General features: G+C 43.0%; 1 protein-coding gene across 5 annotated transcripts in view; it reads right to left on the reverse strand.

The window, feature by feature from the left end:
• The window catches only part of IL1RAPL2 (interleukin 1 receptor accessory protein like 2), a 483,744-nt gene that overhangs the window by 209,211 nt on the left and 248,485 nt on the right, over positions 1-26,048 (reverse strand). For all 5 annotated transcript variants that reach the window (XM_081847998.1, XM_081847999.1, XM_081847997.1 and 2 more), the window contains one exon: positions 14,697-14,970. In XM_081847998.1, coding sequence (XP_081704124.1) covers positions 14,697-14,970 — 274 coding nt within the window. The remainder of the gene's footprint in view (positions 1-14,696; positions 14,971-26,048) is intronic.

A 26,048-nucleotide genomic window follows, 5' to 3' on the forward strand; every position in this document is an offset into this window, starting at 1 on the left:
CTGTGTACACTGCCAGGGGGTGACAAGAGGGGATTAATAGGGCGCACACTTCAGAAATAGGAAGTGTCCAGTATATGTGCTATTACCCATGATCAGCAAAGTAACCAAATGGGAATGTGCTTGGGCATTCCCATGAGTACAGTTCTCAAGGGCATCCCATTCTGGCTCAAGACAGAGGATTGCTGGGATGAATTTTGACATGCAAAAGTATGAATAAATATAGGGCAGTTGGGGGTGGAGGAACGGATGCATCAATATAACCAACGTAGCCCATCAGTTGGTCGGATATTGGGAAGGACGAAGGACCAATGGCCTAACAGTGCAAGGCAACTTCCTACAAGCCAATTGGAATCCACCAGACCCTCCTAAGTCCTAACATCCAGGTTGCCTGGATTTTTTTTTAAGCAGGAAAGGGCAATAGCTCAGTGGTACAGAACTTGCTTTGCAGGGAGAAGTTCCAGGTCAAATTCTAGGCATCTCTAGGTAGGGCTGGGAAAAACCTGTCTGAGGTTCTGTCTTCTGAAACTCTGAAACTAAAAATGCAGTTGGTGGGGTCCTGGCTAATGGTGACTGCTTAACACATTAGTAACTCTAGCTTTGATGTTTCTTGAGGCTCCAGTGTTGCCTTCCCAAGCCTACTGGGACCCTCCCCTGGGTCATCTAGTTCTAACTTCCTGAGCTCCTCCTATCTTTCTTCCTGATCTGACCAATCCCTCCAGGACACCACCACATGGTTTATGGCAAGTGCTAGAGTAGTGAACCTCCTACATCAGTAGGGGTTTGGACTAGAAGATCACTGAGGTCCCTCCCAATCCTAGGATTCTACTGTATGCTTCTAAACCTTGTCTTATTATTGTTCTCTCACTGCTTTTCTAAAAATAAATAGATAATATGATGCCTCTCAAAAGGCATGGTTTTCTCCCCCTGCTCCAGTTACTTTTAGTTTTGGAACCAATGGATTTCCTTGAAAGTACGTGTTGGGTGGCTGCTGTTATCCTTATTATTACAACCTCTCTCCTCATTTTGCTTAAATAAAAGGTTATTTTATTTGTTCTCTTGGGGAAAGGAATCATTGCTTTATATTTGTTTTCATTAGACTCTCATAGCTTTTGCTGGGTGTTATTTGCAGTGGTCTGGGGTCAAGGAAAGAAATGGATTTGCACTCACAGAACAACAACAAAAAAAGTGAAGAAGATGTTCTTGCATGGCTAATGTGTTCACTTATGTGGGTGGCTGACAAAAAAAAGGACCCCAATCTCCTTTAGGTGTGAAGAAATGACCTCAGTAAGAACAGACACTATACTTTGGAAGGTTGTTCCAAAGTGGAGGTAGGGAACTTCAGCTCAAATAAATGAAGACCTAAACACATTAGAGAACACCCAATTCTGCTTGAAAGAATGAGGTTCATTACTATCAGATTTTGAAGGCACACGACTATCCTAGTCTCTGCTAAGAAATCAGACAAGGTACTTGAAGGTTGATCTTATAAAGGAGCTTTTGGTTATTCCAACGTGTCATTCTGCCAACTATCCTGATTCCCATTGTGTTGCCTTCCAAAGGCTGACACTTGTCTGCACAAAAAGGATGTGCATTTGCTGAAAATGTGTGTGCAATTCTGAAAGTTTTGGTTTGTGGGTGGAAGGATCAAACACAATCCATTTTCATTTTTTAGTTTATCATCTTTAAAAAATTGCAATTAGAACTTCAGAATAAATTTACTTGCCCAGCCCATGGGGTCATCTAACCCAGCATTGTGGTAATGCTGTGATAATGACCATGATTAATATTGAACAAAAAGTATATAACATGTTAGCATCTGGAAAATAATTTTCAGCTCCTTATTGCCTAAGCCCCTTGGTGGAGGCATTAATGCAGGAGCTCATAAACTATCAAAACCACAACTTTATATGCCTCACTATCAGTTTATATGGTTTTGAAGGCTGGTCATTACCACATTCACACCATACATTTAGAGCACTATCATACCACTTTAAAAAAGTCAAAAGAATTCTGGGAGCTGTAGTTTATTAAGGGTGCTAAAAATTGTTCAGAGGCATTTGTTCCCCTCGTAGAGTTGCCATTTTCAGAGTAGTTTCACAGACAATCTTTCTTCCCAGGGAACTCAGGTAACTGCAGCTCTGTTGTGGGAATGGGGGATCTCCTATCCACTCTCTGCACCCTTAGCAAACTACAGCACCCATAATTCTTTGGGAGAACCCACATCTGCTCAATGTGGTATGATAATGCTTTAAATGCGTAGTGCAGATGCAGCCTAAGTCTCTGGTCCACAACTAGTTCTGTTCAAGTGTTATATTATTCCTGTGTTCACAATACAGTGGTACCTCGGGTTACAGACGCTTCAGGTTACAGATGCTTCAGGTTACAGACTCCGCTAACCCAAAAATAGTACCTCGGGTTAAGAACTTTGCTTCAGGATGAGAACAGAAATCGTGCTCCGGCGGCACAGGAGCAGCAGGAGGCCCCATTAGCTAAAGGGGTGCTTCAGGTTAAGAACAGTTTCAGGTTAAGAACGGACCTCCAGAACGAATTAAGTTCTTAACCAGAGGTACCACTGTCATAGCTGTCAACTTTCAGATTTGAAAATAAGGGATCAGCAGCCTCACCTGTCCCGGGGACAGTCTACGGGATTGCTAACAATCAGGGATAGCAGCAGGAAGCAGCGGGAAATGGTGCTGGAATAAGGGAATTTCCCGCAAAAAAGGGGAAGGTTGACAGCTATGACCATTGTTTATCTTAAGTGATGGTCAGATTCCTCCTCCTTCATTCAGTATTGCCTGAGCAGGAAGGAGGATGGGGACTGAACTCAAATTAGTTGGTGCTGCCTATTGCAGAAAATGCCACTACTGCAAATATACAAGTTCAGCATGAATTGTTGCTAAACTCCACTTATGCTTAGCCTCTCTGCCTTCCACTTCACCGGTTGCAATGGGTAGCCACCACAACTGCCATTGCTTATTATCTTTCTAATATGATTCTGCTCATTGAGCTACCACGTTTTAGTGCAATCACTAGTGTTCTTCTGTGCAACACCTCCAATTCCTCCCCCTGCACCAATAATCCAGATGAGTCAGCATGTAAATTCCCTGTCTTATAAAACAGCAAAATAGCACATATATTTTTGATGCCTTTATTGCAACCCACCTTAATCCTTTGGCATTGCTCCCTCTTTCTCGACAGGGTTTCGTGCACTCTTCACTTACCGCACCATATGGTTCTGTCACACTCTCTGCCTCCCATTGTTGGAATTCAAGTTTATCATGGAGGCGGGGGGGGGGGGGACTCAAATTGCCAACACAATCACTGGGGTGCATGCTCTAGAATCCTAAGGAAATCTCCCACTGACCAATCAGGTTAAATGTAATCAGAGAAATGTCACTACAGGCGAATATAAAAGTTTAGCATGAATGTTGGTTTTGACATCGGATCCCCCAGAGGCATTTCCATGGTTCAGTTATCAGGAATATAATTCTTACCAAGGCAACAGAAAGGACAGGGGAGGATTCCTTGTTGGTTTTCTATCTTTGATGAAATGGATTTTTATATAATAATACACACACGCACACTCACACACACACACACACACACACACTGCAGTGCCTAAGCTTTAATAAAATGCTAGATAAATTTGGATCCTGATATTAGAATACGTATTTGCCTCTGAATACCAGGTACAGGAGGGCTATAGCCTTCAAACCTTCTGTGTGGAATTCCTGGAGCCGATTGCTGTGGGAAGCAACACACTGGATGAAATGAACCCTTGGCTGATCCAGCAGGGCTCTCACATCCGCTTGATATTGTGAGGGCCTGAACAGGTTAATAGGCCCTCCCTCTAACAAACCCTCCAAAATTTATTTGATGAAAATAGAGATGGCCCCATATGTTCCAACATTTCTCTGATGAAAATAGGGACATCCTAAGGAAAAGCAGGATATTCTGGGATCATATCAGAAACCGGCTTCTGTAAATCTGGGACTGTCTCTGGAAAATAGGGACACTTGGAGGGTCTGACACAAAAACATTATAAAACATTAAACATAAAAAAAAACTTCCATATACAGGGCTGCATTCAGATGGCTTGGGGGTAAGATAACTCCATGCCTTCCAATATTTCTCTGATGAAAATAGGGACAGCCTAAGAGAGATGTGGGTGGCGCTGTGGTCTAAACCACAGAACCTAGGGCTTGCCGATCAGAAAGTCAGTGGTTCGAATTCCCGTGATGGGTGAGCTCCCGTTGCTCGGTCCCTGCTCCTGCCAACCTAGCAGTTCAAAAGCATGTCAAAGTGCAAGTAGATAAATAGGAACTGCTCTGGCGGGAAGGTAAACGGTGTTTCCATGCGCTGCGCTGGTTCGCAGAAGCGGCTTAGTCATGCTGGCCACATGACCCGGAAGCTGTACGCCGGCTCCCTCGGCCAACAAAGCGAGATAAGCACCGCAACCTCAGAGTCGTCCGTGACTGGAGCTAATGGTCAGGGGTTCCTTTACCTTTACTTAAGGAAGAGCAGGACATTCTGGGATCAAATCAGAAACCAGGACAGCTTCTGTAAATCCAGGACTGTCCTTGGAAAATAGGGACTCAGAGGATCTGCTCTAATACTGAACTTGGGCAAGATATGCTTGATAGCTTTGCAGTTAAAGTAGACCTACTCCACAAAAACGGAGGCATCTGTATGTACATGGGAGCCTCAAAGTAAGTAATATGGTGGGAGGAACCCTAACAAATCTCCTATAGGGAAGAACACCCAAGTTTCTTGTTTTTCCCCGATCTTAAGCTCAGTTTGCCACATTCATGCATCAGTTTGCATTTTTGAAAAGGCCTTGTGGAAATTTATCAGCATCTTAGTGTGCCCACTGTCCCCTAATACATGCATTTTTGCACACATTTTGTTTGAACAGAGAAGTGCACCACAAAACTTGAAGAAGTGTGCATTTCAATGGATCACTGCATTCTGGTTTGTGTATTGCTTCAGAAAGCACATATGAAGTTAGTTCATATGAAGATGTGAACTGAAATGAATTTCTTGCCAATATTTATGTATGCAACTATGGCGGCAAGGTTATTGATTGCCCAAAATTGGAAAAGCAGCAGCCTCCCAACTAAAACAGACTGGTTATCTAAAGTGATGCAATACTTCCATATTGCCGAACTAACAGGGAGGATAAAAGGAGATATGGTACAAAAAGTGAATAAGGAGTGGGCTATCTTTAAGGAATACAGTCATACCTTGGGTTGAAGTAGCTTCAGGATGAATATTTTCGGGTTGCGCTCTGTGGCGACCCGGAAGTAACAGAGCGTGTTATTTCTGGGTTTCACTGCTCACACATGCGCAGACGTTCAAAATGACATCACACGCATGCGCGGAAGCGGCGAAATGCGACCCGCGCAGCTGTGTCTTACGTTTACTTCAGGATGCGAACAGGGCTCCGGAACGGATCCCGTTCATATCTAGAGGTACCACTGTACATCAAAAATTATGTGGAAAAAGTAGAATTTCTGACAGATACTGAGTGAATCCAGAAAATGATTAGAGTGAAAGGAGAGTAAAGTTAAGATACAAGAAGAGATTAAAGAAATAATGAAATGTGTTTAAGCTAGTTGGAAAAATAAAGTAGCATAACAAGAACAGCTGGAAGTCAAGTCACTGGGTGGGTGTCCATATGGGGTAGGTGTGTAAGTATGTTGATATGTATAGTATAGGTAGGTATTATATAGAGTAATGTAGGTATGTTTTATGTTATGAAAATTAGGTAGTGTGTTGTGTACGTGTATTGTGTAAATGTGTATGTATGTGTTTTATATGTTAATAAAAAAAAGAAAAAAGAAATGAATTTCTTGCCAACCCCTAATCATGGCTGGTGACTGAGGCTGGCATTTCCTGCCCCCACCCCCAAAACACACTTAAAAACAAAACAAAAACACCTGATAGTGCTCCTGGGAAATATTCTGTGTCATGTCACAAGAGTCACACTCATTCAGGCATTTAGAGTACAAAGGTAGCAAATGGGCTGCCAGCTGGAACTCAACTACTGCTTTAAGCCTGTCTTTGTTGTTTAAAGGGAATAAAAAAATGTTAAGGAGGACACTCTACCACATCAGCTCATGCTGAGAGGGGGGCAGAAAGAGCACTGCTCTATTGTTTCCAGACCCCGTGCATCTACCTGCTCACACTTTTAAAGTTTTGAACAATTTAATGACCTCTTTATCCAAGTATGCACACCTGAACTTTGGTTGTTGCAAATCTTAAATCCTTCCCTCATCCTCCACAATAAATTGCCATACCTTCTGTTGCACCAAATGTAGCATTACCAGCCTAAAATCAACTGGTGAAAAATCCACAGTAATAAAACTGGTTGACAACTCATAAAACTCAATACCTTTGTATTGTTTGGGGTTGCCATTGAGGGGGAAACGGAGCTCTTCTACCTGCAAGCATGGCAGAAATCCAGCTAGTCAAATCCAGCTAGTTCACTCCAGTGAAAGAGGGTGCAAATTTGCGTATGACACAACATATATGCACATTTTTTTTGCAGCCCTCAGCAACATTTGAGGCTCTTGCACTGCCCAAAGCTATATAATTAAGTTGCTGGGGAAATCATGTGAATTCATCAGCTGATCGATATGTGTGTAACTGGTTTAATTTCCAAAATTAATGAGAGCCAACTGGCAGCACTGCAGGGCTGTAGCACAGCAGTTGGGCAAGGAAGAGGTCTGTGAGAGTCCCTGCTTTCCCCACATACTAAACAGGCACCCAGACAGCCTGGCCACACTATTGTGTTCCTATTAAATATGGCCCAGGGATAGGAAACCTGTGGTCCTCCAGACATTGCTGAACTACAGTGCCCATCATCCCTGTCCATTGTCCATGTTGCCAGGGATTCAAAGGGGTTGGGGTCCCAACAACATCCAGAGGGCCTCTGGATCTCCATCCCAATTAAAGTCATGATTTCCAAACTCATCTATAAATTGGCATACAAAAATTCTGTGCAGATTGGTGCTCTCTTTTGGCCTCTCCCCCCCCAGCAACGGAGGGAGGGTCCCTGACTTCTAATGTCTTACCTAGCATAAAAATTGGCAGCCATATTTGCAAATGTGTCAGGAAGCAATCACCATGCACAGCAGCCTTTGCTGCAAATGCAATCCAGGTGTGAGAATCACAAGGCATGGCAAAAGAATCAGTGGTGGTGGTGGTGGTTGTTTTCCCCACAGTCTGCACCCAATGGCAATGAAGTGTGATGTTATTACAAACTGCAAGGAGTACTATCTAGCAACTCCCTCTGGGGCTGAGGTTAGCAGCAAATCAGCTTTGTTCTTAGCTGAAGCTGTGGTTTTCCTTCCTTTCAGGAGAGCAAATTTTACATCTTTGTTTTTGTCCCCTAAGCAGATTCACTCAGGACTCTGGATGGTGATCAGTGCCGACCAGCATAAACTGAACTTTTATATCTGCTAATAAAAATAGCAGAATCCGTATTTTAGGCAAAGGTGCAATCTTTATTTCTTTTTTAAAAAAATCACAACCTAATGTGGAGAACTGAATTTAACATTATAAAAATGAGAAACTGAAAGAAACAGAAATTAGCAGATTCTTTCATCCCTAGTGAATTCCAAAGTCCTTCAGTTGAGTTGTGTGGTAATACAACAGCCTGTAGTTTGCTAATGCTGAATTTGCAAATCATGTGGCTTCATCAGCTGATCAATATGTGTAAAATTAGTTTAAATATGCAAAATTTATATAAAGAATTTTACAAAATTATTTATTATTAATAATACTAAAAGTGCCTGGAAATCTCCAGGCTACTATGAAGTTGCCAGAACATGCATCCACAGACAATTTGTGCTGATGAGTTTTAGCCATCACGGATTTTGGATTTATGTTTTATTTCAACCAATTATGGTGGCAGATAGTTTATTTCCTGGTGCTTTTGCCTGAAATGTTTCAATCCAGAGCGGAATATTTGCAGCTGATTTGTTAAGTTCTTGAAAAATGAGGCCTTGTAATGGAAACGCTGACAGTCTTAAACTACGGTAGCATCAGCAGGCAGAGGAAGATTAATAGCATACCGACACGCTGCAGAATGCATTACTTTCTATACTCTGCTCAGAAATGTCAAGGTACCCAAGCTGTGTCTCTTAACTGTGGTTCGTGTTGGGTGACACAACATCACGCGGATGGTTGGGAGACATGAATTGGAAGCCAGGGTGAATTATGTTCAGATCACAATCGTCACACTTCCTTCTAGCATCATGACAGAAACGAATCACTGTCAGGGTCATTAGGACTTCAGCTATGGTGGCTGAGGACCTTTAGGTTGTGTTAGTAGAGTGGTTGTGTGTCCTGTGTTAGTCCTCTATTTGAATGTCTGATGAGTTAAAGATAAAGACACATAACGAGGGATTTCAGGGGCCATCAGCACAGGCTCTGAACCTAGTCAAACCATTGGCTTGTCTGGCTCACTGCAGTCTATCCCAGGGATGGGGAATCTCAGCCCCAAGAGCCAAATGTGGTCCTCCAGGGCTGTCTGTCTGATCCTCAGGACTCTTCTCAGGCCATGCCTCTCACTGGCCCTACTCCACCCTCTTCTTGGGTGATTTCGCCTGGCTGAAACCTGTCTTTAAACTGTGCTTTTTGTTTGCCTGGATGGAAAGATGTGTGGCTGAAGAAGGAATGGCCAGAGTCCACCTCGCTCCCACACTCTCCCTCTTTTCTTTCTCTCTGTCTCTCTATTGGATGGAGAAGTGTCTGGCATCTGGTGACTGGAATGTAGCCTAATTTATAAAGGCAAGAATTTCATACCTCGCTCCACATACTTTTGCCTCTGGCCTTGCCCACTACTAACACATAATCTCTGAAAAGTTGCTCATGAGGATATGCAGTCATTGTGCTGAAAAAGCCCCCCACCTCCCTAGTCCATAAGGACTGACAGTGTCTCTCCAGGTTTCAGACAGGACAGGCATCTTTTCTAACCTTACAAGCAGGTGGCCAGAGATAAGAGTCTGAGACCTTTTTCATGCAAAACATGATGTCATGGACTGGTTGGGCACAGAGGAATGGTTGGAGGAACCATCTGGCGAACCGTCATGGGAAGAAGGCTCTGAGCCTAGGGATTGGTGGTCGGACAAAAATGAGTGATCAGGGGAGAAGGGGAAAAACTGGGAAGAGGAGGTGTTAGAACCTGAAGATGTTATAGGGCTTAGTTAGCTGTGGGAGTCTGTAGCAGAGAGAAGCCCAGAATCAAGGCAGAAGCTGAAGCAGGAAAGTGGGATGAAGGAGGCCAAGAGGCAGAGATGAAGAGTTCTGGCTGGTGAAGAGTCTGCAGCCTCCTGCTGCAACAGGCTCCCCTCCTCCCCTGTCTCCCAGAACCAGAAGAGGCATGAAAAAGGTGGAGGAGAGGTTGGCTTCTTGTAGGCTTAGGCCCTGATTGCATGGAAAAAACCCTGGAGACGAGGAGACCTAGACAGCTATGAGGAGTCAGGGACTTCCATTCTTGGCAACTGCTTTTCATGGAGTACACTGGGAATGAGCTGCTCTGCTCAATAAGCCTGACACTCCACCAAGTCTGTGGAGATTGTAATTTTGCTAATAAAGTGTTAATGCCAACTTTGAAATGTGTGATTACTGACAGGCACACACATCTGCTGTAATACTGGGCTACAACCCTTCTTTGTAACTATAGCTTCATTTGCTCCAAATATTCTAGCTGTAGGGGGTTAATTTCACCAGCATTTGGACCTGGGTACCTAGCAATATAGCCCTCTCTGCTGTGAAGAAAGCCAGCAGACAAGAGCAGTCTATTAAGTACAAATGTAAACATCTGCTTACTCAGAAGAGAAGTATGTTGTGTGCATATATCTACATATCTATATCTGTCTGGAATTATGAGATCAGTGGCATGGGCATCCAGGGGCTAATACATTATTAACCCCCCAACACACACACATTTAATGAAATGAAAATGAATTACTGTTAACTGAATCCTCCACTATTTCAAGCCACCTGCAATTTGATAAACAAAGAAAATAAGAGCACATTGCCAAATTCTGGAAAGGGGACAAAAAAAGAGATAGATAAATGCATTGAAGCAAGAAATGTGGTCTTATGTATAATTACAAGAAATAATGCCAAGAAATGGAGTACTCAGACATTTCTTTTTTTAAAAAATGGGAAAGGGGAAAGAATAAAAAATTCCTCCCTGTATAAAAAGTCCTGGCTTGAACAAAATTATTATTAATGGTCAATTATATAATTGTACGTAATGATGATGATGATGATGATGATGATGATGATGATAATGATGATATCCATACAGATCCTGAATAATGGAAGTTTTCAGGCAAGGTCACTGTTGTGCTCAGACAGTTTGTATAGGTGGCAGGAACTCCAGGATAATCAGAAAAAGTCCTAGTGGGAAACACAGATTCCTCAGAGCTTAAGGCCTCAGATGCTGGGAGGCAACTGTAGCCCTCTAGATTTCATTACATGGCTCTCTTACTCATGTTACATACAGCCATGTGGCTTGCAAGTGTCCATTCACCTGCAAAAGGCAAGTGTCCAAAAACTGCCCCAACCTGAGAAACATACAAGTCATCAGCTTTGTAGCTGATGCCCTCCAAAAGTTTTGAGCTACAGCTCCCATGAGCCTTAGACAACTTGGCCAATGGTTGGGGATGGTAGGAGTTGTAGTTCAAAACATCTGGTGGGCACTAGGGTGGGGAAAGTTGCCCTATTGGCTTTTAATGTCACCTGATTCTGGTTCGGTGGGAACCTGAAGTACCACTCACCAGCCATCCTTTAGCAGCAATGCTGCAGGGCTGTCAAATAAAGCCAGTTACATAAAGTCTCCCTCTTGCAGCAAGCTGCCATTTTGGCGCAGGAAGCAGTGAGGTACCTAAGCTCCACCAACTTAATGGGAGGGAACTATTTTACAATCACTGAAATACTCAATTATGCATCAAATCCACTGCTTATAGCACTTCAAGTTTAACATTTTAATACAATAGCCAATCCTATTAAATGCTATCCCATCAGGGGGCCATGGGAGACGCAGTAATGGACACAGGTCAGGCAATGGCATATCAGAGTCATGACCCAGACTGTTCCATTTGTTTGCTTGTCAGTCTCTCTGCCCTTGGAGCAGAGGCAGTTTGGGCTGGAAGCACGTTCAGACCTCTTTGCATTTTAAAGTTCTCCTGGGTGAACTTAAAGGCAAACTCATTCATTTTAAAAGAAGATCGCATGACCTCCTTGGTCCCCAATGTAAATGTGTGTTTAGGAGAGGTACTCCTCTGCTTGTTAAATGGCCCCTATTCAGCAAAGCTCTGAAATACATCATTTTGAGTGTGAGATCAAACCCATCGACTTGAAGTCACAAAGCAATGTTGGACTGATTTGAGACCGGCAGTGGCAGTGCATGCACAAGAGGTAAGGATAGCTGACTCAGTTTCTCTTTTTCTTGATTTATCATTTTTCCAAACTTAAGCTCAGTTCTCAACATTTCCACATCAGTTTGCCATTTTTAAAACGCCTTACATAAAAAACTAATCAGCACTTTGGTGCTAATTTATTCAAATATACACATTTTTATATGCAAAACAGACAGATTTTTACCAAGCACTATACCCCAGCGGGTGGCACTGTGGGTTAAACTACAGAGCCTAGGACTTGCTGATCAGAAGGTCGGCGGTTCGAATCTCCACGACGGGGCGAGCTCCCGTTGCTCGGTCCCTGCTCCTGCCAACCTAGCAGTTCCAAAGCACATCAAAGTGCAAGTAGATAAATAGGTATCATTCTGGCGGGAAGGTAAACAGCATTTCCGTGTGCTGCTCTGGTTTGCCAGAAGCGGCTTAGTCATGCTAGCCACATGACCCGGAAGCTGTACGCCAGCTCCCTCGGCCAATAAAGCGAGATGAGCGCTGCAACCCCGGAGTCGGCCATGACTGGACCTAATGGTCAGGGGTCCCTTTACCTTTACCTTTATATCCCAGTTTAGCATGTTAATATTTGCAGTTTTATGTACTCTATTTGCCCTTGCATATGCATTTTTGATACACATTACTTGGCAGGAGTACTGTATTGCAAATTTCGGAATACTGCAAATTTCAAAGGATGGTTGTCTGGCTATTCACACCTTGTTTCAGAAAGTGTGGATTAAGTAGGTTTCCTGTTAAATGCAAACTGAATTCAATTTCCCCCCATCCATAAGTGCTGGTCACCATTGCCTTGAAGCAACTTGAAAGGATAGGGGAGGAGCTGTTTTTTTGTTTTTGTTTTTACAACAGACTGTGTATGTGCAAAAGCCTGCCTGATTATGTACTTCCAAAATTTCATTTTTCACCCAAACAAGAATGAGGAAAAGAAAGCTGTTCTTCATGCACAGAACATAAGGCAGACCCATGGAGCATAGCTGGTGCATGTGTGCAGTAGGACCAATCTTTAGTGGTGGTACCTAGCAACACACTGCACACAGGCCACAACATTTTGTAGACCAGACACACTATGAAAAAACAACAACCAGCAGTGTGCATACAGGAAGAGAAAGCCCTCTTGGAGTCAGAAAACAAACTTTAATCTAACAGCAAATGTTCGTAGTGTTGTGACAGTCACAGAGAATATCCAGAGATATGCAGAAGTATGTCTCTTCTGAAATTCCCCCCACCCACCCACCTCAGAGCCATATACATGGTCCCCATGTATGAATGTCATAGCTTTCTCCCCTTTGTGACAGCTGACAAGTCTTTCCACCCTGGGTCTGCTTGTTTGCTTTTCTTGTGAGGGTATTTTGGCTGGCACATCCCTCATAGCAATTGTCACAGCTTGTTGGTGGTTAAGGCATTGTGTTGGATCCTTAGCCAAAGCGGAGGGTGGGAATCAGGAAACCCACCCCACTCCCACTCCAGGGGACCTGCGTACTCCATTAAAGGGGTCCAGGTGGCCATGCTTCTGCCCAGTCACCCAGACAGGGGCTGAAGGGCCATAGCAACCCCCCTTCTCTCTCTCACACACACACAATGGCCTGATTTGATAGGATGATCCTCAACCCAGGATTGACCCTTCTGATCTATCAACTAGCAGTCGGGCTAGATGTTTCAGGATACACACCCAATGCCTACGCCAAAGCCTACGGACATTTGTAACCAATAAAGTCTTGGCCTCTTTAATCCAAAGAAGTTTGTCCCATGATTATTTCATCCTTCGTGTCTTGTTCACCCCACACCCCTGGCGCCGCTGGCAGGCTCACTGCACCTGGGCCCACAACCATCACTAATACGTTACCATTGCATCAATGATGTATTTCAAAATGCATACACACACACACAAACCAAGTGTAGAATGACTTTTTTTTTGGTCGGGTGCTCAAGTAAGCTTTGTCAGAGGTGTGAGGGGACATCTCTGTGACCACTTGAGATTCACCTCCTGCCACAGAGATATTCCCCTCACCTCCTGGCTTTGCAGAAATACAGGAAAATGTCTACCAATGTCACCTGTCCCACTCCCACTTGCAGCTAATATAATGGGTTTCCCAATTCTCTGTTTCCTCTGTAGTTGCCATAGAATGGTGCTATTTTAGCTACATAAGAAATGTTGGTTATGCCTGAAAAGCAGAAACGGAAAGGACTGTATGTCTAAATCAATGATGGGGAACCTGCAGGGCTCCAGAGGTTGTTCAACTCCAGTTCCCATCATCACTAGCCATCACGGTCAATGGTCAGGGATGTTGGGAGCTGCAACATATTCCTTATCCCTGGTGCCAATCAATCTGCAAAGATGTTACTCTGAGAGCTAGTTTTGTTGAATCTGCTATTTTGTAAGGCTTGCTTTACTCAGTTGTGCTACCTAAAGTAGGTATCCAACAGAAGTGGGTGTAATTATTATGAATGGTATGAATAGTACCGGGTGTGATTATTTGTAAATACACCGTGTACAGCACGGGTTCACACCTATCCCTCATGGTTCTCTCCCATTCCTCTGCTCTCTACTACTTGTTTTGCATGCCTCCACCTCTTCCTTCCCAACCATTAAAATTTAGATTGTAATAGTAAGATCCTTGCAGCAGAGACCCTTTATCCCCTTCTTCTTTTTGCTACATTGACAATGCTATCTTAAATATAAAATTAATCAGGATTCCCAAAGAAAGAAAGGAAAATGAGAAGCAATACAGATTAGCTGTTTCTATGATGCATACATAAGCAGTTTTATATGGGCAACAGAAACCCACTTCACATCAACTCAGAGCAGGACTTTTAGTATGACTGCCCCTGTTCTGTGGAATAGCACTATTGTTGAGATCCTGGCTATCTGCACTTTCCAGAAACAACTGAAGACATTTCTGTTCTTACACGCTTTCCCAGCTAGAAGAGTGGGTTTCTGCCATGCATGTCTACAATGCTTTGCTTTTTAAATATTTCTGCTGTTTTTATCTATTTCTATTGTACATCATCTAGAGATGCTTCCATGGAAGGTGATTAATAAGTGAATTATTATTATTATTATTATTATTATTATTATTATTATTAGGCTCGGGCTTGAAAGCTGGAGTTCAAAACATCTGGAACCAGACTGGTGAAGCTATTGCACCGTGTTTCAGAAAATGTGGTTCAAATTCCCCACAGCTCTGAATCTTAAATCAAAGCACCATTTCAAAATGCATTAAACCTGCAATTATAGTTTAGCATGATACACACCTTAGCACGCAGGTGTAGAAACCACTGTCTTGAACCTCTGCTGCATGAAACCATATGGAGTCTTCGTCTTTGCTCATTCTGACTTCAGAGAAGATAATGGGTTCTTCCAAGTCTCCTTTGTTTTTGTACCACATAAGACGAAGGCCTGTGCTTTGAGCCATGCTGTAGTTGGTCCTGATGTAGCTGTAGAAAAGGGCGCATTTCACTCGAACGGGCTCACCTGCCAAAGCCATGTATTTCTTGAGATCCACTAACCAGTCGATGCAACCATCCACTGCAAACAAAAAGAATAAGTATATATACAATATGTGTGTGTGTGAGTGTGTGTGAGTTTGTGTGTGAGTGTGGGTGTAAGTGTGTGAAAGTTTCAAAGTCTCTAATAGGACAGAACCCATTGAAATTAATATATCTAAGCTAGATATATGCCCATTAGTTTCAGTGGGTCTGCTCTGAGTAGGACTAACATTGGATCCAAACCATTGTTCCCTACCTGTTGGCAGTCCTACCAGTAAAACATGGAAAATGGAAACACAAAACCACTTAGGAAACTGATATAAATTAATCTCATCCCTAAAGAAATAACAGTTGAAACAATGCTATTTACCACTCCATGATAAGACATGAGACTAATTAAAAAGTGATGGTTTACATTACCCATTTTGACATAAACACTCTAGGTAATTATTAGAGGGCATTGGTGGCTTCACATGTTCCCATTCCCTTTTCTATGTTTCTTTCATTCCTGCTGCCAAGATGCACCATCCTTAATTAATAATTCTAGAGCTTTCACCTCAACCACTTGACCCAATTGACCAGTTTAGTGATTGCAATTTTCTTCCAATAGAAAAAAAAACACCTAGAATGGCATCTGTTCTCAGAACCACCTCTTCCACTTTCTTTTTCCTATTTTTAGTGAGCTATGTTTTGTGTAAAATACTGATTAGTGGTGGAGACAAAATCCACACCATGTTTAATTTTGACTTGAAGGCAACCCTGCAAGGCATTTATTAGAAACCAATTAAGATACGTACTTGAGTGTACAAGGACTTGAGAGATTCCGCAGAGAACATTTATAATTTTGGCAGAAAAGAGGAAGAGGCTAACTTTTTGTGTTTCATGCAATACCTTAGTCATTTAGCTAGTTTTCGTTCCCACCCGGAGGCCCCTTCTTGTGCTTTCATGGTGACATGAGTACCACTGAAATGGGAACTGAAATGTGGCTCTTTCCCAGGCCCACCTGAGAAATTCCAGGCAATGTGGGAGGAACTCTTTGGGGCAGGGCTACAGCTCAGTGAAAGTGAGAGTGCATCTCATACCCTCCAACTGCCCCCAAAACACCAGGATCGTCACAAAAAACCAGTAAGCCATCAAAGCTTCTCACTTTTTCAGCACAGAGTCCCAAATTCCCAAAGGGCCTTCAGTACAGTGTTTCAATGTGTTACTGGAAGCTCAGATGTGTGTGTCTCTCTAACACATTTCTTAGATCTATGCCTCCCTCCCTTCCCTCCTTCCACTTAATATGGTGCCACTTCCTCTTTTTATGAAAACAAGATCTGGGTCACCTGCGTTTCCCAAACTTAGATCTCCAGCAGTTTTTGGACTATGGCTCCCATCACCCAACCACTGGTCCTGGGAGTTATAGCCCAAAAACAGCTGGAGATCCAAAATTGGAAAACACCAAGATAGATCAATACTCTGTGTAGGGCAAATTCCTATGTTACAACTGTATACTGTAGTTTGCATGGAACTTAACCCTGCTCCCTCAGTCAGTTGGTCTCCCATATAGAAAGGGGGGGGGAGTGAAGGGAGTGAGGTCATTCCCATCAGCTCCAACCAACATTAGCAGTAGCCAGGTATTATGGGAATTTTAGTTCAAAACATTTGGAGGGCAGCTCATTGGCTTACCCTGGAATAGTTTTTGATGATAAGAGTTCTCCAGTGTGAAGTACTTGTGGAAGCCATTTTTATACCATTGTGATCTGGCAACTCCTGCAACTAAGCTGGTGCCAAACATCTACTTTCCTTTGGACTGCATCAGCAAGGCCAAGAAGTGGGTCTTGTCATCTGGGCAGCCCAGGATGTCCATGTGAGAGGCAGCAGTTACAAGTTACCAGTCTCCACAGTCACAGAAGGTGTTGTGATTTTTCCAGCAGTTTCACTTCCTCCCCCCCCCCCCGAGGCATACTCCATTGTCTCCATTGTAGGCAGGTGCCAACAACTGGGAAAAAGCCATTCTGGTTTCTTACGACATCCCCTCCCCCCGTAGTATTTTAGGGTAGTTTGTTTCATTGCAGCACTTCTCAGTTCAAGTGATTTTGCTACATTTAACAGCCCGTTCATTCCCTTCTTTAACAGCGGAGATAAAAAATAGTTGAGGCAGAGAGAGAGTGAGTGAGTGAGAGAGAGAGTTGCAGCCCAAGTCACTGCAGCCCGTTTCCTACCCTTCTCCAGGGATGAAGCACCAGGGACCCTTCTGATACTGCTGAGCTACTGCATCATCCCTGACCACTAGCCATGCTTGGCTATCAGAGGATGGAGTCCACCACCTCTGGAAGCCCACAGTTTCCCTCATCCCTGCATTGCAAATGTATTATCTACAATTACCCTGTGGGGGGCTTATGGCTTCATGAATGCAGCAGTAGCTCACTTGCATCTAAGAGCATGTCAAGCATCATGAGCTTCCAGATTCTTCTGAGCAAAAGGCAAGAACTCCTTGCTTCCCTCACCAGCAGGCTGACTTCCTCCCTCTGTCTTTCTGTCAGACCCCCCTCCCCCCAAAAAAAACAAAAACCTCAGCTCATAATGCTGAGTGGCTGGGGAGGCCTGGCCAGATGGGTGGGGTATAAATAATAAATTATTATTACAAATTATTGTAATGGGAAAAGATGAATAGTCAGAACTAGCTAATTGCATCAGGCTCCCCCCAAAAAGCTCAACAACTTTGATCAATCCAATGGGTAGATCACAGCCAGTTTATCTTAGATTTTAATCTTTAAGCTGTTGTTGTACACTGCTTTAAATGTATATTTTATTCATGCCTGGCCTAAGGAGAAGGGCCATCAAGGTGTAATTGCTGGACAGTGGCCAGTCAATGATGCACTGCCTGAACCCTGGGTAAACAGCAGAGTTGGGAGATGGAGGTAACAGTGGGCGTGATGTCACACAGTAAAAATGTGTCCCTTTCAAATTTAGAGATGGGCTTGATGAACTGCTGTGAAAGCCAAAGCCTTTTTGGCAGACTGGCTGAAGGCAGGCTGGGAGAGAGACATGGAGATGTCTGGAATCCAGTGCTGGGCTGCTTTGAAGAAATCTCTCTCCACTGAAGATTTTGCTGTAAATGTGTCTAAATAAATAATATCTCAAAGACACTGCAGACTCCTCTGTGCCTTATCTTCCCCAAAGGAATATCGACCCTGGTTGAGTGCCGAGACGCCTTGGAATCTCATGCCCCACTCAGCAGAAATTGGGGTGGCCAGTACCACTGGTTATGATTGCACTGTTGGCGTACAAAGATTCTCCTAAATCCATCACTTACCAAAATCCCAGCCCTCTTTGACAGTTCTCTCTAGCTCTTAATTATTTTTCTTTAGTTACTTTAAGCTCCTCTCAAATCCCTTCAAATCCAGGCTTAGAAGACTAATTTCCAAATCACAGCATCTCAAATTTAATTACAGTGTGGTCACTTGAACTGAGCAAGTGAACCATATTTCAAATGCATTTTGCATGGTTCAGCTAAATTTCCATTTGTAAACCTTTGTCATGTAAGGTTTCAAGACAGGTTAAGTTCAAGAGGCAGCAGGCATGATCTGAAAACTAACGCAAGAGTCATGTGTAAAATAAAATAAAATTAAAAAAAATGTTCTTGGCGTTAATGACACACCAAATCCTCTTTTTCAGAAAACGTAACTGAAGTATTAAAATGCAGACCCTGAAAAACCTAGCCACGCTGTCTGTCCTCCTTAATAAGTAGATACATTTTCATTATAATCCTGTAATATTGCACTGACAAAAACATGGATGCTCCTGGATATGAATGGGTGGAGCTAAGGCCAGAGTTCACAGGTTAATTTCTGACATATCAGGGTAGGACTGGGAAAGACTCAAGTCTGAAATACTGGGGCCATGCAAGATAAACTATTTGCTGGAACAGCTTCATAAAAAATTGGATGTTATGATTACTAAAACTGACATTTTGGGACCAAAAGTGAGCACCAATACAGAAATTATTCAGGATTTGACACAGGAATCTATTTTAGCAGGACAAATTGCTGAAAAGAAGAAGGAGAAAGTTGCTGTTGTCAAACCTAAAGCAATACAAGGGGGAGCCTTAGTCTTACAGAGGCAAATCGAAGACTATAAGTTGAGGCCCTTTATGACTGAAACTAGAAAAAGTCAGACTCTGAAGATCGGAGCCTGGCCTGGACTGGAAAAGGAAAGTTGGAAAGATCTCTCTATGCAGGGATTAACTGACTTTTGGAATATGGACTTGGGTCAGGAGGAGATTGGAGTTCGGGGGGCCTTTGGAGTTGGAGGAATTTTGAAATATGCCCTGAAATACTTTATGGATCCTAGCTTTAATTGTGGAAATTTGGCTGACCTGTCGAGAGGGAGTGGAGGTGTCATTGGATTGGAGTTTCCTCGAGATCTGCTCTTTAGCATCAAAGAATATGAAGAACTGCAGAAGGGATGTGGAAAAGAGTTAAGAGCCTCGGACATAAGATCTCCAGGTTGATGGACTGTATGGAGTGGACGGAAGTGTCTGTCAGAGCCCGAGACCGGGGAGAGGAGATGGTGGAAGAAGATTGGAAGATTTAAAGTCTATATATAGAAATATTGTAAAATTAATGAGTGACAGGAAAATGTTGGAATGAATTTTTATGGCCTTAGTAGAAATGCTATAAGGAGTTAAGCTTAAATAAGTATACTAATTTTAATGGAAATAAGATTAAAAATACGTTAAGACATTTATATGATAGAAAATGGAGAAAGATGGAAAGGAATTGCTAAAACAATTAATGGAAGTGGAATACAAAGAGAGAAGTGAGAGGAGGTCGATGATATAAGGGAATGAAAGTTAGAATATGGAAAAGGTATGATGTATGTTTTTAAATTGTTTTTGTTTTGTTTTGTTTAGTTCATTGTGTTGGGTGATGTGTTGAGGTTGTGTTTTGTATGGTTTATATATTGCATTGTATTGTTTTATTTTTTCTTGTTCTTGTTCTTTTTCTCTCTCTCTTTTCTCTCTTTTTCCTTTTTAAAAAGTAATAAATATTATTTTTTTAAAAAGAAATACTGGGGCCATGCTACTATTCATTGTGTGGTCAGTATTAGACCAAATCAGTGCTTCCCAAACTTGGGTCTCCAGCTGTTTTTGGACTACAACTCCCATTAACCCTGGCTAGCAGGACTGCTGGTCAGGGAACTGTAGTCCAAAAACAGCTAGAGACCTCAAGTTTGGGAAACACTGATATAGACCAATACTCTGTGTAGGGCAGATTCCTATGTTACAACTGCAAACTGTATCAGCAGAACAATTTGCATGGAGCTTAACCCTGCTTCCTCAGGGAATAACCTTTCTGAATATTCTCTGCATTATGCATCTGATGGTTAAACAATCACAACTTGTTTCATGGCATCATAAGATGGTGAATAAGCATAGATATGAAGCAAATTAGATTAAATAATAAAAAGGACCTCAGAGTGACCTTAACAAGGGCTGAACATTTATCTTTCATTGCTTAGAGGTTGCTTGTTTGAACAGCTTATTAAAAGTGGATCTTAAGGTTGCCCTAAGAAATCAAATACAGCTAACCCTTTAGACCAAGAAAACAGGCAGTCTATATTCATCCCTGTCCTTGGTTGAATGGTACACGTGGCTTTGGTTTGTGTAAACAAAGTCTGCTTGATTTGACATTTAGGGCAGTGCTTGTACTGAAAGCATCCTTGTTGTTGCTTTCAAAGTGAGAGATCAAGAACAATCCATCGTTTTCATGTTATTTCACCATTCATAGGCTTGATTGTCATGATAATGGACTTCTTCCGCAATCCTCATCAAGCTTAGACTCTTGGGTAGAAATAGGACAAAAGCCATGATTGTAACCATCTGCTCAAAAAGAGCAGGATGAAGAGGGGCTTCACATAGCCATAATGGGCAGCTATGCCCTTTCTACCTCTTCCCAGCCATGCCAGGTGCACAGCAATGGGCAAGGACAGAGATGACATACCAAGATCCACCCCTCCAATAGGGAGATGGCAGAGCTCAATGGTAGAAGATATACTCTGCATGAAGGGGATCCAGAATCTACCGTAGTTTACATTTCTATCCAACCTTTCCTTCAAGGAGTTCAATATTGTCCTCTTCCTCTCCTTTTTATCATCACAACAACACTGTAGGTTAGGCTGAGAGTGAGTGATTGGCACAAGGTCACCCAGTGAGCTTCATAGCTGAGTGGGGACCACCGGCATAGCAACTGCCACCAGCCCCTAGGGCACCCAAAATTGCTGAGCTTTTTTTCAGAGATAGCCCTGCACAAGCCAAGCACCCGGAAGGGGCAGTGACTCTAGGGCCCTGCAGCACATGTGCCACCCAGTGCCCCCCTGGCCCCCCTGGCCCTGCTACTGGTGGGGATTTGAACCCTGGTTTCCCAGATCTTAGTCTAACACTCAATTCACTATACCACACTGGCTAGTATGTTAGGGAGCACAGCTAGAAAAGCATGCTCTCTGCTTGAGAATCTAAAGAGCCTCTTTCAGACAGGGCCAACTAGCCAATACATAAAATGGAAGATTGCATTTTATGAGTTTGGGGTTTTATTTTTTGAAAACAGCAGGCATGTGGGGGGCAGTGTAGTGGCAATCAAGACCAAGAGCATTCTGTGCAAAAAAGAAAGTTTAATACTGTATATTCCCTGCCATGCTATGGCTCCAATGGAAATCTCTCTCGCTACCTCAAGCTGTTATTTCCCCTGGGATGGAATTTGGCATTGTTAGGAAGGACCAAAATTCAGAGGTAGAGCTCATGTCATATATGTAGAAGGTCTCGGGTTCAATCCCTATGCACCCCCAGGTATAGCTGCGTAAGACCCCTGTCTGAAACCTTGGACATCTACTACCAGTCATTGTAGATATAATGCATTAGGTAGATCAATGGTCCAAACTAGTATAAGGCAGCTGCTTATATGCACATGAATATGGTTTCAAGGTGTGTGTGCTTTACATCAGGACCAATTGGTTGTTGGCATCTGTCTGACTCAAGAGACAATAGAGTGTAGATCCCGGGGTGAATCTAAACTGCTGGAGAATCACAGTTCCCGCTGTGGCTGCAGAGACTGGTAACTCATAACTGCTGCTTCCCATGTTGTTTTTGCTGCATTAGCAGCATCAAAGTGACCTCCCTTGGGTGCAAGCCTGGACAGTGTGTATGGAGGTTCTGGGTTTCCCAGACGACAAGACTCACCTCTCAGCTTCACTGATGTGGTCCAGAGGAAAGCAGAGCAATATGTTTGGTGCTCGCTGGGCTGCAGGAGTTGCCAGACCACAATTGTAGAAAAACAGGTACCACAAGTACTTCATACTGGAGAATTTTCATCATTAAAAACTGTTCCAAGGTAAGCCACTGTGTTGCCCTCCAGATGTTTTGGACTACAATTCCCTTCATCCCTGGCCACTGGTAATGCTAGTTGGGGCTAATGGGAGTCATAGTCCAAAGCATTACTTGAGGAACTGCCTTATCCCTTATATACCCAGCAGATTACTGCAGTATGCAGGAGACTTTTTCCTAGCGGTCCCAAAGAGATCCGAAGTACGGTAAGTTGGAGCAGGTCTTTTAGTGTGGCTGCTCCTGCTCTGTGGAGCAGTGTTCCAGTTGAGATATGACAGGTGAAGACATTTTTGTTTCAATAAGCTTTCTCGGTTGGATAGATATTTTTCTGCCATGAGTGCCCACTTTGAATTGATTTTTACATTCATTTGCTGTTATTTCCTGTGCTGTTTTATACTGTTTTTATTATATTGTGCACATTGCCCAGAGACATATGTGGAAGGTGACATAACCTCAACATCTGGAGGGAGCCACATTGGCTAACCCAGAATTATACCATATTACTGAATATGTAACAACTCCAGAGACATCCTGGGGCAAATTGGGAATTTTTTTCCTCTTTCTTTTTCTTTTTTTTAAAAAAGTGACATAATACATTTCCACACTGACAAGTCTGTCTTTTTCTTCAGCTGGGTCCAAATATTATTACAATTTTGTACCAAGCACAGCAGTTAATGATGGGAATAATTAAAGGATGTGGATGTCTCTGTTGAAAGGGAGCAATGTATGTAAGCCATGATTCTTCATTGTTTCTGCCTGGCTTGGAGCTCTTTCATTTGTTGCCTGGCTAAGTCTTCAACGAGCTCCAAGGAGATAATTACAAAGAGCAACATGTTCTGAGAAACTGACTGAAGACTATTTATAACAGGGTACGTAACATTTGATGACATTTAGGGGAAGGGTGGGGGGACTTGAAATGAGCTTGGACTAAATCATAATCATTGAAGAGAGGCTAATCAAACAGAAGATGACTCCCCGCCCCCCGCGCCCGTGTCATTTTCTCTCATCGAAAGCCACATCAAGAATGTTTCTTCTTTTCGTAGCTGTGCATGGGCTCAAATCTAGGTCAAGCTCTCTAAAGCTTATGCTGTAAAGTAAGATTCCCTCCCACCCAACATAGTAACTGAACTACCAGTCATTGGAGCACAAAAACCGTGAGTTTTATCTGAAAAATTCCCCATGCTATTATTTTAAACATGATGGGGGCTACAAAAATGGAGTTTCATATGCTACTATCATTCTATCTCACCCTTCCTTCAAGGAGGTAAGGGTGGTATAGCTGGATCTCTCCTCCCTACAATTTTATTCTCACATCCTAGTAAGGTAGGTGCATCAAAGCAAGCGTACCACCATTTTCTCCTGCCCTTCTTTCAAGGAGGTAAGAGTAGTATATCCCAAAGTCCTTAGCATAGGGGGACATCATTTGCTTTTCATCTAGAAGGTCCCAGATCCAATGTCAGACATCTCCAAGTAAGGCTTGGAAAGAGTCTTAGTCTGAAACTCTAGGGAGCTGCTGTCAGTCAGTGTAGACAATACTAAGCTAGAAGGCCCAATGTAAGGCAACTTTCCATGTTCCTATGCAGCATTTCATCCTCACAATAGCTATGTGACATAGGTGTGTTAATGGTAATCTTGCCATCATTTTATCCTGCCTTCCTTTAAGGATGGTCTGTCTTGTTTCTTTTCCTCATTGTTTTATTCCCACAACAATCCTATGAAGTAGGTTGGGTTGAGACTGTCCCAAAGCCATTTGAGTTTGGGTCAACCTTGTTCTGATTAGAGACATTAATAATTACACCATGCAGCTTCTTTCAGATTATGTCTATACCAACCTATTTCCATACAAGCCAACTCCTGGGATGTGTGCCCATGACATTTTATTCCAGAATCTTTGGAAATTGTTTCTTCTAGGTAGTGCACACACAGCCTAGATCTACTGCATTTTTGCCACCAAAAAGTGCTTCTTGAGAAATTGGTTTCATTCTTAAAATAATAGCTCTTTGCAGATTAATTCTGCATTACCTTGCAGTGAGGACATATGAAAACAGATGAGGGCATTTCCAGCAATGGGAGTTGATCCACACCTGCCCAATAACAACTGCTACTTTCTTATTTATTCTCCTGGGGCATGTGCAAGGAGGAAAAGGTGTAGATAACCTAATTGTCAGGAACTACCAGGGTGCTGATGAGTGTGCCCCAGGGGGCAGCGGGGCTGGAGTCCGACTCAGGAGAGACATGTAGTACTTTCTGGGGACCCATACCAGCCAGGAGGCAAGAATCAGAAGCAGGGGAAGTTTCAGAGCTGGAGGGTGGAGAAGAGGAAGAGTCAGGTCAGGCAAGTGAAGAGCCAGGTGCTTCCCCACCCTCTCCTGAACCACTACCTCCCAGAACCAGGAGGGGATTGAAAAGGGAGGAGCAGAGGAAGTTTCCACACAGAAACAGTCTTTGGCTACATGTACACAGCCCATTGGGAGAAGATATATAAACCATTGGAAGGGGAATGGTCCCCAATTGCTGCAACTGTTTCATAGAGCACAGACCTAGCAATAGCTGCCTAGCAGTTGTATTGGTGTGCATAGATATCCAGAGCTGTAGAAGCGACCATGAGTGTTACCTTTGACAATAAATACTTAACTATCTGCCATGTGCATTCCTTTGGCTGGGAAGCGCCCTTGATACCAATCAAAGGGAGTGGTTTCAAATGCATATCAAGCAACCACAATCTACTCTGGTTTCAGGATCTAGAATCAACCCAGATTGAAAACAGCATGTTGAGGATGAGCATGATTCTGCATTGAGAAAAACTACATTTTTTGCTACAAACCAGTTAGTGCACACGGAGCCTTGGTCTGGTCAGTGAAGGGAGACTTGCCTCGGGAACCCCATGTACCACAAAGAAGACTAACATAGAATGCAATAAATAAATAAAAGGAAGTAAATAATGAAGCACACTGTTACAGGGTGTAGTGTCTGGCTGCCAAACTCAGAGGGTGGTATAGCACAGGATATGTATGCAGGAGGTCACATCTCCAAGTAAGGAATACTTGTATGTAAAGCCTGTGTCAATGGCATTTGCTTTCGAGGGCCATAGGTCCTCCATTCTGGTGTGCATCAGGACCAGCACAAGGCGTTGCATTGCCTGAGGTGGGTAGGCAGGGGCTGTGTTGCCTCCACAGCTACTCACCTCCAACTGTTCACTTCCTCTTCCTACATTGCCTCCTTCAGGCAGACATGAGAGGGAAGGAGGGAGAGAGCAGAGTGGTGGTCATCATCATCAGCAGCAGCACAAGCAGATGGGAGCAGTGCAGCAATGTTGGCCAGCCACACTGAACACAATGAAGTTCTCTGAAGGGGCCCTTAGGATAACACATTCGCCTTATACACACTTACTTGAGAGTAAATTGCATTGAACTCAATGGGACTTGGAAGTAGACATGCATCAGATCCTGCTGTTAACGTGCAGAAGCCCTCAGAATATAGCCCTTATATCAAGCAACTAATCATGCTCCAAGTTTCAGATGAAAAGGAAATCTTGAAATCCGACAATGGATTGTCAATGAACTTCACTGCTGGCAAGCCAGAGTATATATTTCTCTATCTGCAATAATTGTACAACATGTACTGCAGTACGCCACATTTCAAATGATTTGCTGTGGTTCATATTTTAAATAAATCCAGTGGTCTAGAGATTCTGGGTGCATTTTAGCATGAACCATAATAATTTATGAGCAATTATAAGAGAGCGTGTACAC

Source organism: Podarcis erhardii (assembly GCF_964252035.2).
Source record: "Podarcis erhardii genome assembly, chromosome: Z".
In the NCBI taxonomy this organism is placed as follows: domain Eukaryota; kingdom Metazoa; phylum Chordata; class Lepidosauria; order Squamata; family Lacertidae; genus Podarcis; species Podarcis erhardii.